At 45.4% G+C, this 16742-nt stretch overlaps 1 protein-coding gene across 1 annotated transcript in view; it reads right to left on the minus strand.

Moving 5' to 3' along the window:
* The window catches only part of LOC144506088 (transmembrane protease serine 2-like), a 41181-nt gene that overhangs the window by 13767 nt on the left and 10672 nt on the right, over positions 1-16742 (minus strand). The window contains exons 5-8 of the mRNA XM_078231905.1: positions 14947-15073; positions 8218-8331; positions 7596-7639; positions 4255-4429 (exon numbers count right to left, since the gene is read on the minus strand). Of these exons, the coding sequence (XP_078088031.1) occupies positions 4255-4429; positions 7596-7639; positions 8218-8331; positions 14947-15073 (460 nt within the window). The remainder of the gene's footprint in view (positions 1-4254; positions 4430-7595; positions 7640-8217; positions 8332-14946; positions 15074-16742) is intronic.

The raw sequence follows: 16742 nt of genomic DNA on the forward strand, positions 1-16742 counted from the left end.
GACAATAATAAATCAAATCAAATCAAATCAAACTTTGGAAGGAAGAATGGAGGCATAGACTATTTTCTAAATGGGGAAATGCTTAGGAAATCAGAAATACAAAGGGACTTGTGAGTCATTGTTCAAGATTCTCTTAAGGTTAACGTACAGGTTCAGTCGGCAGTTAGGAAGGCAAATGCATTGTTAGCATTCATGTCGAGAGGGCCAGAATACAAGAGCAGGGATGTACTTCTGAGGCTGTATAAGGCCCTGGTCAGACCCCATGTGGAGTATTGTGAGCAGTTTTGGGCTCCATATCTAAAGAAGGATGTGCTGGCCTTGGAAAGGATCCAGAGGAGGTTCACAAAAATGATCCCTGGAATGAAGAGCTTGTCGTATGAGGAACAGTTGAGGACTCTGGGCCTGTACTCGTTGGAGTTTAGAAGGATGAGGGGGGATCTTATTGAAACTTACAGGATACTGCGAGGCCTGGATAGAGCGGACATGGAGAGGATGTTTCCACTTGAACCAGAGGGCACAACCTCAGGCTAAAGGGATGATCCTTTAAAACAGAGATGAGGAGGAATTTCTTCAGCCAGAGAGTGGTGAATCTGTGGAACTCTTTGCCGCAGAAGGCTGTGGAGGCCAGGTCATTGAGTGTCTTTAAGACAGAGATAGATAGGTTCTTGATTAATGAGGGGATCAGGGTTATGAGGAAAAGGCAGGAGAATGGGGATGAGAAAAATATCAGCCATGATTGAATGGTGGAGCAGACTCGATGGGCCGAGTGGCCTAATTCTGCTCCTATGTCTTATGGCCTTATGGTCTAGTGCCCCTGACACTAAGGAGCAATTTGGCATGGCCAATCCACCTAACCTGCATATCTTTGGACTGTGGGAGGAAACCGGAGCACCCAGAGGAAACTCACACAGACACGGCGAGAATGTGCAAACTCCACACAGACAGCGACCCGAGCCGGGATCCGAACCCGGGACATTGGTACTGTGAGTCAGCAGTGTTTATCACAGTGTCACCATGCCACCCCACGGTGACAGTCTTAATCTTGGAAAATCCACCAAACGTATTGAACAGCAACAACTGGCATTTATATTATCTAGGATTCACATCACTGAAACAAACTACTGATCCACTTTGGTCGGTGTCAGTGTTTAAGCTCCACATGAGCCTCCTCCTATCCTCTTTCATCAAACTCAATTTAACACGTGTAAATGTAGTGAAACATCCCAAAGTGATTCATGGACGATTGCTGGTTGGTGGTGTAATGGCATTGTCACTGGACGGGTGAACTGGTGTGACAACAATAATCTCACCTTCAATGTCAACAAAATGATGGAGATTGTCATCAACTTCAAGAAGCATAGTGGAGGACATGCCCCTGTCTACATCAATGAAGATGAAGTAGAAATGGTCGAGAGCTTCAAGTTTTTAGGTGTCCAGATCACCAACAACCTGTCTTGGTCCCCCCATGCCGACACTATAGCTAAGAAAGTCCACCAACACTACTTTCTCAGAAGACTAAGGAAATTTGGTATGACAACTACGACTCTCACCAAATTATACAGATGCACCATAGAAAGCATTCTTTCTGGTTGTATCATAGCTTTTGGTATGGCTCCTGCTCTGCCCAAGACCACGAGGAACTACAAAGAATGAATGAAGCCCAGTCCATCACTCAAACCAGCCTCCCACCCATTGACACTGCCGACACTTCCCGCTGCCTCGGAAAAGCAGCCAGCAGAATTAAGGATCCCATGCACCCCGGACATACTCTCTTTCACCTTCTTCCGTCGGGAAAAAGATACAAAAGTCTGAGGACACGTACCAACTGACTCAAGAACAGCTTCTTCCCTGCTGCCTTCAGACTTTTGAATGGACCTACCTCACATTAAGTTGATCTTTCTCTACACCCTCGCTATTACTGTAACCCTACATTCTGCATTCTCTCCTTTCCTTCTCTATGGACGGTATGCCTTGTCTGTATAGCGTATAAGAAACAATACCTTTCACTGTATAGCAATACATGTGACAATAATAAATCAAATCAAATCAAACTAGCAATCCAGAGACCTGGGGTATGATCTTGGATTCAAATCTCACCACATCAGATGGTGACTTTTGAATTTTTAATGAATTTTTCATTGAAAGTCCATCAAACCATTATTTTTTTGTCATTTAAAAAAACCATCTGCTCCTTTATCCTTATCTGGTCTGGCCTACCTGTGACTCTTAACTGCCCCCTGAAATGGCCTGGCAAGTCACAACAGTTCAAGGAGCAATTAGGGATGGGCAATAAATGATTCCCAGTCAGAACTGACATATTGACGTCCACATCACATAAATAAAATAAAAATAATGAGATAAAATTCGACACTGAGACAAAGCGATTAGAACAAGTGACCAAAGGCTTGGTTGTAGAAGAAAGTCGGAATTTAAGCACCATTTGACAGGAGTGGAAATTCAGAGGCAGAGAGGTTTAGGTAGGTTCCTGGAGGAACACCAGCCAAGAAAAGCCATGGATGCACTGGAGGCCAGAGACCAGATGCATAGGACTACAGAGTTCCTGGTTGCTCCTATTCTCAGTAACTGGCCCGTTGATGTCAAACCTTTCATTGCAACGGGGAGGTGATGGCCTAGTGGTATTATTGACTATGAATCAGCTAAAGTTCTGGGACCCAGATTCGAATCCCACCAGGGCAGATGGTGAAATTTGAATTCAATGAAAGATGTTTGGAATTAAAAATCTACTGACGACCATGAAACCATTGTCGATTGTAAGAAAAACCCATCTGGGTTCACTAATGTCCTTTAGGGAAGGAAATCTGCCTTCCTTACCTGGTCTGGCTGACATCTGACTCCAGAGCCACAGCAATGTGGTTGACTCTCAACTGCCCTTCATAGAATAATAGAATCCTACAGTGCAGAAGGAGACCATTCGGCCCATCAATTCTGCACCAACCACAATCCCACCCAGGCCCTATCCCCATGCGTTTACCCTAGCTAGCCCCCCTGACACTCAGGGACAATTTAGCACGGCCAATCCCACCTAACCCACACATCTTTGGACAGTGGGAGGAAACCAGAGCACCCGGAGGAAACCCATGCAGACAGTGACCCAAGCTGGGATTCGAACCTCGGACCCTGGCGCTGTGAGTCAGCAGTGCTAACCACTTGACTAATGAAATTGTTTCAAAGTAACAATAGCATTTGAAATAGTCACATGAGGTTGCCAGAAATGTTCATGAGTCTCTGGAAGAGGTTACATACTTGCTTTTGGAAAACTGACACTCATTACAGCACAAAGAGTTAATGTTAAATATGTAAATATATGGTCTGTATCTTCAGCAATGTAAGATCACATGATAACAGAGCATGAAGAGAAATTGATCTGTGTAGAATGTTATGTACAGACTGCCTTGTAAATAGTTAGAGTTAAGATGGAGTTCGCTAACAGTATCGCCTCCTACCTTATCTCCAAGTCCAGGACCAGAACTGCCACATACCAGACCAAGAACTGCTGGTGGCAAAGGTCAAACATAGCAAAAGCAGCACCAAGTCAAGAGCCCCAGTGACTGGAAGAAACAGCAAGGGAATTAGCTGCAGGATTAGGACAGTGTGAGAAAATCTTCAACTGCACTCCAGAAGAAGCCACAAGTCAGAGAGTCGGGGGGGAGATGTAGTATAAAAAATTCATGTTAAATATGTCGACATCATCGGAGACATAGGGCAGAATTCCCCGTCCACACTGGTCTAAAAGCCAGAAATTCCCATCTGACCGTTAGTGGCATTTCACATTCTCCGCAACCCGCCCGCTAAAATTCCAGTGGTTGGCGGGATGGGAGAATTCTGACCATAAGATCACAAAACAGAGCACGGATAGAAATCATTCTATGCAGAACCTCATACAAAGACTACCTTGTAAATAGCATAATGATTGATATAAGACAAAATTCACTAAGATATTGCCTCCAGCCTTATCAATGAGTCCCAGGACCATGCCTACCACATACTAGACCAAAGCAAGAATAACGAGTTCATGCTTGGAAGCGTTGTTTGGTTACAGGTGGCCTATCTAGAGAGCTGGACATACAATTAATTATTTGACGGCACCGGTCAGTGACATTGTCGAAAAGGGATAACTCTTATTTTTCAAAGATCTATAGGTAACAGTAATATATCAAGAAAAGTCAATGCATTTTACGCAGCTGATTTAGGATAGATAAAATGTGAAAATTAAAATAGGAGAAATGAACTTGCCTTTCTCCACAATGTGCTGCTGTAATCACCCAGTAGGGTGCGATAATGGAGCCTCCACAGACGTGACGCTTATTGAAGTGGAGGCTGACCTGCCATGGGAACTCCCCTTTACTTGCTGCCATTCCACCAACTATCCTTGCGGAAGTATGGTTCCTGTACTGGCGGACTCCGCAATCTACATCAGGAGATACGGAGGAGAGAGAAGGCAGAATGTCGCTCACAACTGAAGAAAGTATCATTGCTCGGCGATGTGGAGCAGGTGGATCTTGAGTCCACAGGAACGTTTAGAAGTGAATCAAGGGAATCGCTTGAAAAGGGGGATAGTCGAAAGAAGTATAGGTGGTGGGGGGGGTGGGGGGGGTGGAGGTGAGCAGAGCAGTCGTTTGCTCTGGGGCACTGAGGTTAATTGCCGGCCGAACCCACATGTAGTTAAGGTCCAGTTATTGAGCCAAATCATCTGCAGCAATTTATGATTCAGATGACAAAGAAATGTCACCTTTAGCTTAATTTATCAGCGTTAATTTGTCAATCAGTTATCTTGGATGTAAAGTCCCACCTAAAGCCTGTTTTTTCCATCTCTTGCTAAAGATTGAAACTACAAGCTTAGTTTGGCATAGATTCCAGATTTCCAACATTTACAGTTTTCCTTTGGTTTAATTAAACCTGTGGCCGACTAATCTTCATTCAATGCTCTGCAAACATGAATCATAGATTAGAATCCCTACAGTGCAGAAGGAGGCCATCGGGCCTGCACCGACAACAATCCCACCCAGGCCCTATCCCCATAACCCCACATATTTACCCTACTAATCGCCCGACACTAAGGGGCGATTTAGCATGGCCAATCGACCTAACCCGCACATCTTTGACTGTGGGAGAAAACCAGAGCACCCAAAGGAATCCCACGCAGACACGGGGAGAACTCCACACAGACAGTGATCCAAGCCAGGAATCAAACCCGGGTCCCTGGCATTGTGAGGCAGCAGCGCTAACCACTGTGCCACCATGCCGCTCCAAATGCAATGGTGCAGTTGGAAGGACAGCTCTCCAATCATTTCTACTGACTATTAAAAGCAGTGAAGTATTGCTGCTACTGAACAAGGCATTAGTGAGACCCTACCTAGAGTAATGTGTACAGTTTTGTCCCCTTACTTGAGGAGAGATGTAGTTACATTGGAGGCGGCTCAGAGGAGGTTCAATGGATTGAGTGGGGGGAGGGGTGGGGTGTCCCAGATGCACACAAGGTATATCCTGAAGGATGCAGCCCCTCCCCTATCTTCTCACCTTATAGCCACAGATGGTAAAAAGCAGACTCCCCACCAATGTTGGGGGCGGGGGGGGGGGGGGGGGGGTGGGGGGGGGAAGAGGGAAGAGGGGAGCATTCCCAAGAAACTTGCCGGTGCGAAAATTTTGTATGTTACCGATGTAAACAGAAGGGTCATATACAAGGATGGTGTAAAGTGAAGTTTTGAGCCCATGCCCCACTTGAGCCCCTAGCCACTGCATCTGGGGTCTTCATCCTTACCCCTCTGCCTGTCATTCACCTGATGAAGGAGCAGCGCTCCGAAAGCTCATGATTCCAAATAAACCTGTTGGACTTTAACCTGGTGTTGTGAGACTTCTTACTGTGTCCACATCAGTCCAACACCGGCATCTCCATATCATGCCATCATGAGTCTTTACCCTGCCCTACCCCTCCTTGCACAGCCCACCTTCCACATTGCCCACTTGTCTTCTTCAGTTCATCCCCCAATGAAGTAATTAGGACAGAACAATGGTTAGTTTAATGCTATTAAATAAACTGGATAAGAAGCCTGACAAGGGACCCTGAGTTGTATACCTTAAAACAGATCCAACATAATGAAGTGCCACCTATAGAGATAATCTTGATGGTAAAAGGCAGATCTCTTTCAATGAAAGTCAACACAGGAGCCATGGCCACAGTTTAAGGGAGCAAGCATTTCATTACCTTCAAGAGGATCTTCAACAATTGAGATTGAGTGAGACACTTATTATCTACTTATATAGGAGAGACATTGAAGACGCTGGGGTCAGTAATAGTTTCTGTATCCTACCGAAACCAAACAGCTCGACCACCTGTTCTAGTAATTGAGGGTCACAGATCTTGACTGTTAGGTTGGGATTGGCTGAAGCAGCTAAAATGAGATTGTTTGGATATATTAAACTACATGACAGAGGTTTTCAAGAGCAGCTGTGCAGATACTCTGAGGTTTCTCGAAAGGAACTGGGGGCGAATAAAAGGGGCTAAAGCCGCAATCTATTTGAATCCGCAGAAACCGGAGCACCCGGAGGAAACCCGGGCAGACATGGGGAGAACGTGCAATCTCCACACAGACAGTGACCAAAGGACAGAATTGAACCCAGGTCCCTGGTGCTGGGAGGCAGCAGTGCTAACCACTGTGCCGCCGTGCCACCAATTAGAGTCCTCCTCCTCCATCAGCTACCATGCCCTAAGAGGTACCACGTATGGTAAAGTACTGCAGTGGTTTGTCATTGCCTTCTGCAGCCAGTAAGAGTACCTGCCCTGTTTTCCTTTATCTGTCTCCCCCTCACGCAGTAATATATCTCCTATTCAGTTCAATAATTTACCTTCAATTCCATGAATTTTAACCATGATTCCACCATAAGAGCTGCTTTGAGGGGCTTTATCAGGTGCCTTTGGGAAATCCATATGAAGAACATCCATAGACATTCCTCTATCCACTACTTCAGCCTTCTCTTCACAAAATACAGTTAAGTTAGTCAGCTTTGAGACGTCCCTTTACTAAACCCACACTGGCTGTCTCTAATCAATTAAAAATATTTAAGGTATCAGCCACTCCTTCCTCAATTATACACTCCAGCAATTACTCCAATGACAGATGTTAGGCTAACTGGTGTCTAGTCCATTGGTTTCCATTCAGACATTGTTTGCTTAATTATGCTCTGGTTTTTGTTTATTTGCGTTAGGTTGTGAACAAAGCGAAAGCTTAGCCACCACCGAAAGGTCATAATGTACCATTTGGCGCGAATAAAAGCTGGTTCCTTGGTTTCCGCTTGTCAAATGCCCTTGGAAGCTTTGGTGCATTAATGACACCTGCATCAAAGCAAGATACTGTTGCATGATCAGTACAAGAATACTGAGGATGGTGGGTTCGATGTCAGGTGACTGGAGGCAAGTTAAAGGGAAGTCGGTTAACCCTTTCAAAATCAAACGTACCCGTTTGATTGGGCATCTGTGGGAGGGGGGAAGGGAAAGACACATTGGTGGGTTGAGGTAGGAAAGTTAAAGAGGCTGACAACTTATAAAGTGAGGCTCGTAATAACAAAACCATACCTACCTATACAGCGTAACGTAACAAGCAATCCAGAGGAGCAGTTTTTGCTGGAAATGAAAAGCATATTTCTGAGTAAGGTATTTAAAAGGTTAGTTTAAGTTTATTTATTAGTGTCGCAAGTAGGCTTATATTAACACTGCAATGAAGTTACTGTGAAAATCCCCTAGTCGCCACACTCCGGCGCCTGTTCGGGTACACTGAGGGAGAATTTAGCACGGTCAATGCACCTAACCCGCACATCTTTCAGACTGTGGGAGGAAACCAGAGCACCCGGAGGAAACCCACGCAGACATCGGGAGAATGTGCAAACTCCACACAGGCAGTGACCCAAGCCAGGAATCGAACCTGGGTCCCTGGTGCTGTGGAGCAGCAGTGCTAACCACTGTGCCACCAGAAGCAGGAGGAGGCCATTCGGCCCTTCGAGCCTGCTCCGCCATTCATTTTGATCATGGCTGATCCTCAAATTCAATATTGTGATCCTACCTTCCCCTCTGTACCCCTTGATCCCTTTAGCCCCAAGAGCTATATCTAATTTCTTCTTGAAATCACACAATGATTTATTGAGTCTACATCAAATAATAGCAGATAGTTGAAATGTGAGCTGTTGTATTCGGCGATATCTGACCTGATGCTTAGTTTTTGGTATGTGTTCTGTGTTTTTAAGCTCTCGTTCAGGATCAGGAACTCTGAGGATTGAACATTACTTGCCGAGGTTGATCCGTAGTCAGAATAGCTGCCCCTGTGAAACAGATGTATGGAGAAAAGAAACAAATTGTTATGGAGGATTGTCCAGGGAGGTGATGGCCTAATTGTATGATCGCTAGACTATTAATCCAGAAACTCAGCTAACGCTCTGGGGACCTGGGTTCGAATCCCACCACAGCAGATGGTGGAATTTGAATTCAATAAAAAATCTCTGGAATTAAGAATCTACTGATGACCATGAAACCATTGCCAATTGTTGGGGAAATCCATTTGGTTCACGAATGTCCCTTTAGGGAAGGAAATCTGCTGTTCTTACCTGGTCTGGCCTACATGTGACTCCAGAGCTACAGCAATGTGGTTGACTCTCAACTGCCCTCGAGCTACTAGAGATGGGCAATAAATGCTGGCCAGCCAGCGATGCCCATCTCCCACGAATGAATAAGGAGTGAAGGTGCTGTGTAGGCACCCACAAAACAATCTAAAACGCAAACAGGGATGCTTTTTCAAGCTTAATGGCTCTGTCCAACTGGAGGAATGAAATTAAATCTCACAACCTACGTGGAGACAAAGACCTTGAATTTTGCATGGTAATATGAATGGAGAAATGCTTCATCCAGTTCTGCAATATTCCATTGTCTATCTTTGACAGTGGTAAATGCCCGAACGTAACTGTAAACGGGGCGGCACGGTAGCACAGTGGTTAGCACTGCAGCTTCACAGCGCCAGGGATGCGAGTTCGATTCCCGCTTGGGTCACTGTCTGTGTGGAGTTTGCACGTTCTCCCCGTGTCTGCGTGGGTTTCATCCGGGTGTTCCGGTTTTCTCCCACATTCTGAAAGACGTGCTGGTTGGGCGCATTGACCTGAGCAGGCGCTGGGCTATGGCGACTAGGGGAATTTCACAGTAACTTTGTTGCAGTAAGCCTTACTTGTGACTAATAAATAAACTTTAAAACAACTCCACTAGAATAGTAAATGGGTGACATCCATCACTGGGATATGGGAATTCCTAACCAAGAGATTCATCTCTTTCACCTTCTATCATCCTGGTGGTTTCAACGGTACAAAGCGTTTCTGACTAATATGGCAATCGATTTATCTACAGCCAACCCTGAAATAAGACAGACAAAACCCAGGTGGTGGAAAGCTTCAGAGGCCACAGTTACCACTTCTGTCACCTTATTAATTGTTTGTGCTCCAGCAGCACCCAGTACTGGTAGGTTGTGCTTGCTTTCAGATTGGCACATGCACAGGATCGCAGCAGCAACAATGCTGAGATGAAAATGTCGAACTTTAATGCAACTTTTAAACAGTGCAAATACAAAGGCTGTGCCCAAGAAGGAGAACTGAGCTCCCAGCCACCAGAGGGCGATAACCTACTGTGACATGACCTTTCTATCTCTCGCCTGTACATCACCTACCCATCTTGTGTTAAACATAGAAACATAGAAGATAGGAGTAGGAGGCCATTTGGCCCTTCAAGCCTGCTCCGCCATTCATCACGATCATAGCTGATCGTCCAACTCAATCGCCTAATCCTGCTTTCTCCCCATAACCTATGATCTCATTCGCCCCAAGTGCTATATCTAGTTGCCTCTTGAATACATTCAATGTTTTGGCATCAACTCCTTCCTGTGGTAATGAATTCCACAAGCTCACCCACTCTTTGGGTGAAGAAATGTCTCCTCATCTCCATCCTAAATGGTCTGAATCCTCAGACTGTGACCCCTGGGTCTAACTAACGACGCCCAAATAAACAATCCAGATGATTACACCATTACCTCACATCAAAATGGGTCATAGAGCCATAGAATCCCTACAGTGCAGAAAGAGGCCATTTGACCCATCGAGCCTGCACCAACAACAATTCCACCCAGGCCCTATCCCTGTAGCCTCACGTATTTATAGTGTCAATCCCCCTGACACTAAGGGGCAATTTACCATGGCCAATCAATCTAACCTGCACATCTTTGGATCTTGGTGGGTGGAAACCCACGCAGACACGGGGAGAATGTGCAAAATCCGCGCAGACAGTTACTCGAGGCTGGATTGAACCCGGCTCCCTGACATTGTGAGGCAGCAGTGTCAACCACTGTGGCGCAGTGTCAACCACTGTGGCACCGTGCCACCCCGTGCATTCACAATGCAATCACAAGCAAACATATGTGGCCAAAGAACACAACATCATAAGAATAAGAAATGAACCTCTTTGCAAAAAGCACACATGCATAGAAATCATGACAAATAGTGTGTATACCTTGCACACAGTATATTTCACAGGGGTAACACTGTAGTCACCAGGGTTTATTCAGCACCCGAATACCGGCACCAGTCCAGAGGTAAGCATCCTGCTAGATCGTCTGGAGTGGAGTCTCTGATGAGTGGAGCATCTTAACGCAAGCATTAAAGGAACGGAGTGGTTTATGTGGACAGCTACCTCGGTGTGCTATGAGATGGTGTTGTATATATTACTGAGTTGCTGGTTTGGAATCGTTTCAATGATTTCTGAAGCCTGCTAGCTTTAAACACATTCATGCTTATCTTAATTTATTTACAGATATGGAGAACACACTTCACATTTCTGACCATGATTGCTTTCCTGTCACTTTAGTCTGTCCCAGAAGCTTACATCACACGAGTAGTCACTTCCTTCTCTGACATCACAGCCTATTACAGTTAATCCCGCATGCAACTCAGCCTAACATACTCCATTTCACTATGATACAGGATTAGGATCCTGAGCTGGGAGCTGCAAGATTTGAGCAGGGGATAAAGACTGTGGTTCTGGTATCAGTGTCTCTTTATCGAGGGGGGAAAGGGGAGGTGAGCTCAGGGATTCGTCCCAAATACAGTGGTTGAGATAGGACCTTGGGGTCGATCATTGGAGTTTGAATGGTTGATCCAATGGTTGATGCTTCTGACACCTCTGGAGCTGTGAACGGTGTAGGTAGCTCAGCCGATATGTCAGGGTTTTCAGGAACAGGCTGGATGAGCCAGGAGTGCTCACCCTGGGTGGTAGGTCCATAACTAGAAGTGGGGCAGATCGCAAGGCCAGCGCAGAAGGAAGAAACCTTGTAGCATTCAGACCTCTTGTCTCAATGAGTTATTCTGCAGAGCTGGGAATGGATGAATTTATGAACATCCCACCAGTGCTCAGTAACAGAGGTGACCAAGTAGTGCTGTTAAGGACCAGGTCAGAAACTCCAAGGTATATTGTGAAGTTAGATTAGACCCCCCCCCAACAATTTTTGATATACTTTAGCATAGAATCCCGACAGTACAGAAGGAGGCCATTTGGCCCATCGAGTCTGTACCACCCACAATCCCACCCAGGCCCTATCCCCATAATCCCACACATTTACCCTACTAATCCCCCTGACACTAAGGGTCAATTTAGCATGGCCAATCCACCTAACCCGCACATCTCTGGACTGTGGGAGGAAACCGGAGTACCCAGAGGAAACCCACGCTGACACGGGGAGAAAGTGCAAACTCCACACAGATAGTGACCCAAGGACGGAATTGAACCTGGGTCTCTGGCGTTGTGAGGCAGCTGTGCTGACCACCACTGTGCCACCATGCCACATTAATGTGAGGATAAGAGGTTTCACTGCAGGTGCGAACCTATTGACACATTAAGGGGGGAATGTTCCCGTCCTGCCGGTCACAGGAATCTTAGTGGGTTGGGGGGGATGGATCATGCAAATGTCCGTTGACCTCGGGCAGGATTTCCTGGTTTTGGGGTGAGCGCAACTGGAAAATCTGGCCCTAGGAAGCTTTTATTGAAACAAACCCCCCCAACCCACCCCCAAATCGGGAACATCCTTCCTGCATCTACCCTGTCCAGAACTTTATAGGTTTCCATGAGGTCCCCCCACATTCTTCTAAACTCCAATGAATATAATCCTAACCAACTCAATCTCTCCTCAAGCATCAGTCCAGCCAGCCCAGGAATCAGGCTGGTAAATCTTCGCTGCACTTCCTCCATAGCAAGAACATCCTTCCTCAGATAAGGAGATCAAAACTGCACGCAATATTCCAGGTGTGGTCTCACCAAGGCCCAGTATAATTGCATCAAGACATCCCTGCTCCTGTACTCGAATCCTCTCGCAAAGGAAGTCAACATGCCATTTGCCTTCTTCACCACCTGCTGCACCTGCATGCTTTCTTTCGGGGACTAGCGTACACAGATACCCAGGCCTCACGACACATTCCCTTCTCTCACTTTATAGCCATTCAGATAGTAATCTGCCTTCCTGTTTTTGCCACCAAAACGGATAACCTCACACTTATCCATATTATGCTGCATCTGCCAATCATTTGCCCACCCACTCAACTTGTCCAAATCACACTGAAGCATCTCTGCATCCTCCTCACAGCTCACCCTCCCACCCAGCTTTGTATCATCTGCAAATCTGGAGCTCGTGCATTTAGTTCCATCAGCTAAATCATTAATATATATATTGTGAATAGCTGAGGTCCCAGCACTGATCCCTATGGTACCCCACTAGCCACTGCTTGCCAATTGAAAGAAAGACCCATTTATTCCTACTCTTTGTTTCCTGTCTGCCAACCAGTTTTCTATCCATCTCAATACACTACACCCAATCTCATGCACTTTAACTTTACATGTTAATCTCTTATGTGTGACATTGCCAAATGCCTTCTGAAAGTCAAAATAAACCACATCCACTGACTCCTCCTCATTAACTCTACTAATTACATCCTCGAAGAATTCCAGAAGATTCGTCAAGCATGATCTCCCTTTCATAAATCCATGCTGACTCATAGAAATAGAAATCATAGAAACCCTACAGTGCAGAAGGAGGCCATTCGGCCCATCGAGTCTGCACCGACCACAATCCCACCCAGAGCCTACCCCCATATCCCTACATATTTCTCTTTCCAATCCTGCCAGTATTTTCCAAATGATCTACAATAAAATCTTTTATAATGGACTCTAGTACAACCCCCACTTCCGACGTCAGTCTGACAGGTCTATAATTCCTTGTTTTCTCCCCACCTCCCTTTTAAAATAGTGGGGTTACGTTAGCTACCCTCCAATCTGTAGGAACTGGTCCAGAGTCAAAGAGTCTTAGAAGATGACTACCAATGCATCCACTATTTCTAGGGTCACTTCCTTACTACTCTGGGATGTAGATCAACATATCAGGATTAATCGGCCTTTGATCCCATCAATTTTCCCAACACCATTTCTCTACTAATACTGATTCCCTTCAGTTCCTCTCACTAAATCCTGTGTTCCCCAACATTTCTGGTACATTATTTGTGTCTTCCTTTGTGAAGACAGAACAAAAGTATGTATTTAGTTGGTTAGCCATTTCTTTGTTCCCCATTATAAATTTCCGTTTCAGTTTGTAAGACATTTGCCTTCACTGATGCTTTTTTCTTCACATACCTATAGAAACCCTTACAATCAGTTTTTATGTTCTCCTGAAGCTTACTCTCATATTCTATTTTCTCCTTCTTAATCTACCCCTTTGTCCTCCTTTGCCGAATTCTAAATTGGTCCCAATTCTCAGGTCTGCTGTTTTTCTGACCAATTTGTATACCTCTTCCTTGAATCTAATACTATCTCTAATTTCCCGAGTAAGCCATGGTTTGGCCACCTTTCCTGTTTTAATTTTGCGTCAGACAGGAATGAACATTTGTTGCAGTTTACCCATGTGCTCTCCACTGTTATTCCTTTAAGTAATGTTCCCTAATCTATCGTAGCCAACTCGCACCTCATATAATCATCGTTTCTTTTATTAAGATTTAGCACCCTAGTCTCAGAATCAACTACAAAGAACAAAGAACAATACAGCACAGGAACAGGCCCTTCGGCCCTCCAAGCCCGCGCCGCTCCCTGGTCCAAACTAGACCATTCTTTTGTATCTCTCCATTCCCACTCCGTTCATATGGCTGTCTAGATAAGTCTTAAACGTTCCCAGTGTGTCCGCCTCCACCACCTTGCCTGGCAGTGCATTCCAGGCCCCCACCACCCTCTGTGTAAAATATGTCCTTCTGATATCTGTGTTAAACCTCCCCCCCTTCACCTTGAACCTATGACCCCTCGTGAACTACGTCACTCTCCCCCTTGATGAAGAATTTTATCGCGTTATGGTCACTCATCCCCAAGGGGTCTCGCATAACTAGATTGCCAATTATTCCTTTCTCATTACACAATATCCCAGTCTCGGTTGGCCTGTTGTCTGGTTGGTTCCTCAATATATTGGTCCAGGAAACCATCCTGTACACACTCTAGGGATTTCTCCTCTACCGCATTGCTACCAATTTGATTTACCCAAACTATATGCAGATTAAAGTCACTCATAATTGCCAATATTCCTTTATCACATGCATCTCTAATTTCCTGTTTGATGCCACCCCCAACATCAACACTACAGTTTGTTGGGGGGGCGGGTGTTCGACATACCATCCCCCACTAATTTTTTTTTGCCCCTTGGTGTTTCACAGCTCCACCCGTACAGATTCCATATCATCAGAGTTACTGTCCCCCCGACTATTGCGTTAAAGATTAGAGGCTAGCCATCACAAAGGGAATTCCAAAAAACCCATTTCATTTTGAGCCGTTATTGGGTTAACATCAGGTGAACAGGCTTATGCGACTAAATTTGTATCTGATACCTGGCGTATCCTATCCTGTTGCAGACTTGTTTCCCATGATCCAAGTTCCAGTTGTCATGGCACACGGGCCTCCAGCCGTACATGTTAGTCTTGGCATAAAGCACAAAATTTGAGTTTGCCAACAGGACTGCAATTTGAAAGGAAACACAACGTTGTAACAAACTCTCTTGTCTCACAAAATTCTTTCAGCTGGGTAAATCATCATAAAATGGTACGAAAACTTTAGTTCATTAGAAGCCAGCGAGTTGCATTCTAATAAGTAACTGTGATTGCAATGTGGCCAAAGGTATTTATTTCATCTCCCATTGATTAATAAGCAATACGAATAGGTTTTTGCAGGTCTAGGATGCAGTGACCTCATGGTGGCACAGTGGTTAGCACTGCTGCCTTACAGCACCAGGGACCCGGGTTCAATTCTAGCCTTGGGTGACTGTCTGTGCGGAGTCTGCACATTCTCCCTGTGTCTGCGTGGGTGCTCCGGTTTCCTCCCACAGTACAAAGATGTGTGGGTAGGTGGATTGGCCGTGCGAAAAAAAAGTTGCCCCTTCATGTCCCAAGAGATGTAGGTTAGATGGATTAGCCAGGGTAAATGTGTGGGGTTTCGGCGATAGGGTGGGTGAGAAGGCCTGGGTAAGATACCCTGTCAGAGAGTCAGTCGATGGGCTGAATGGACTCCTTTGCACTGTAGGGATTCTATGATCTCAGTGGCATCGTCAGAGGGCTATATGGCCTTTCAATGTTTAGTTATAACTCTCAATATCTGTTGACACCTTCATACTCTTGCACTGTTCCCTTGAAGAATCCTCCACACCTCCACACTAATGATCTTATTCTGGGTTTTAAATAAAGGAGTTTTGTGATATTTCATCCACTAAAGCTGAGACCTAACAGACACACTAAATCGAAGACAGTCGTACACTAACAGGGATACAAATGATACCAACTACCTTGTGTTATAATTCTCTCAGACTCTTTCTGGAAACATCTCTGATGTTTCAGGAAAGGTAATAATCAGGTTATCAGCATTAAAGAGTAAATCAACTTCCAGTGACCACGTATGGCACGGTGGCACAGTGCTTAGCACTGCTGGCTCACAATGTCAGGGACCTGGGTTCGATTCCCAGCCTTGGGTCACTGCCTGTGTGGAGTTTACACGTTCTCCCCGCGTCTGTGTGGATTTCCTCTGGGTGCTCTGGTTTCCTCACACACTCCAAAGATGTGTAGGTTAGCTGGATGTTCAATTGCCACTTCGTGTCCAAAGATTTTTTTTATTTATTGGTGTCACAAGTAGGCTTACATTAACACTGCAATGAAGTTACTTTGAAAATCCCTGTCGGTTAGGTGAAATCGCCATGGTAAATGTGCGGGGTCACGGGGATCAGGCGGGAAGGGCCGTGGGCCTACGCAAGATGCGCCTTTGGGAAGTCAGTGTGGACTCAACGGTCTGAATGGCCTTCTTCTGCATTGTAGGGATTCTGTGGTTTTACTTATTATTTTCATAACTTACTGAATAAAATGGAATGAAAACTTTAGTTAGTTTCAAGTTACTTATATCCATTATGTTTTTGTTGAGACAGTGGTCTTTAAGTGATTGTTCTCCTGGGGACAATACCACAGAAACATCAGAAACATCTGTGGAGTTTGCATGTTCTCCCCGTGTCTGTGTGGCTTTCCTCCGGGTGCTCCGGCTTCCTCCCACAGTCTGAAAGATGCGCTGGTTAAATGCATTGGCCATGCTAAATTCTCCCTCAGTGTACCCGAACAGGTGTCGGAGTGTGGCAACTAGGGGATTTTCA

The sequence above is a fragment of the Mustelus asterias genome, chromosome 17 (genome assembly GCF_964213995.1).
Source record: "Mustelus asterias chromosome 17, sMusAst1.hap1.1, whole genome shotgun sequence".
In the NCBI taxonomy this organism is placed as follows: Eukaryota; Metazoa; Chordata; class Chondrichthyes; order Carcharhiniformes; family Triakidae; genus Mustelus; species Mustelus asterias.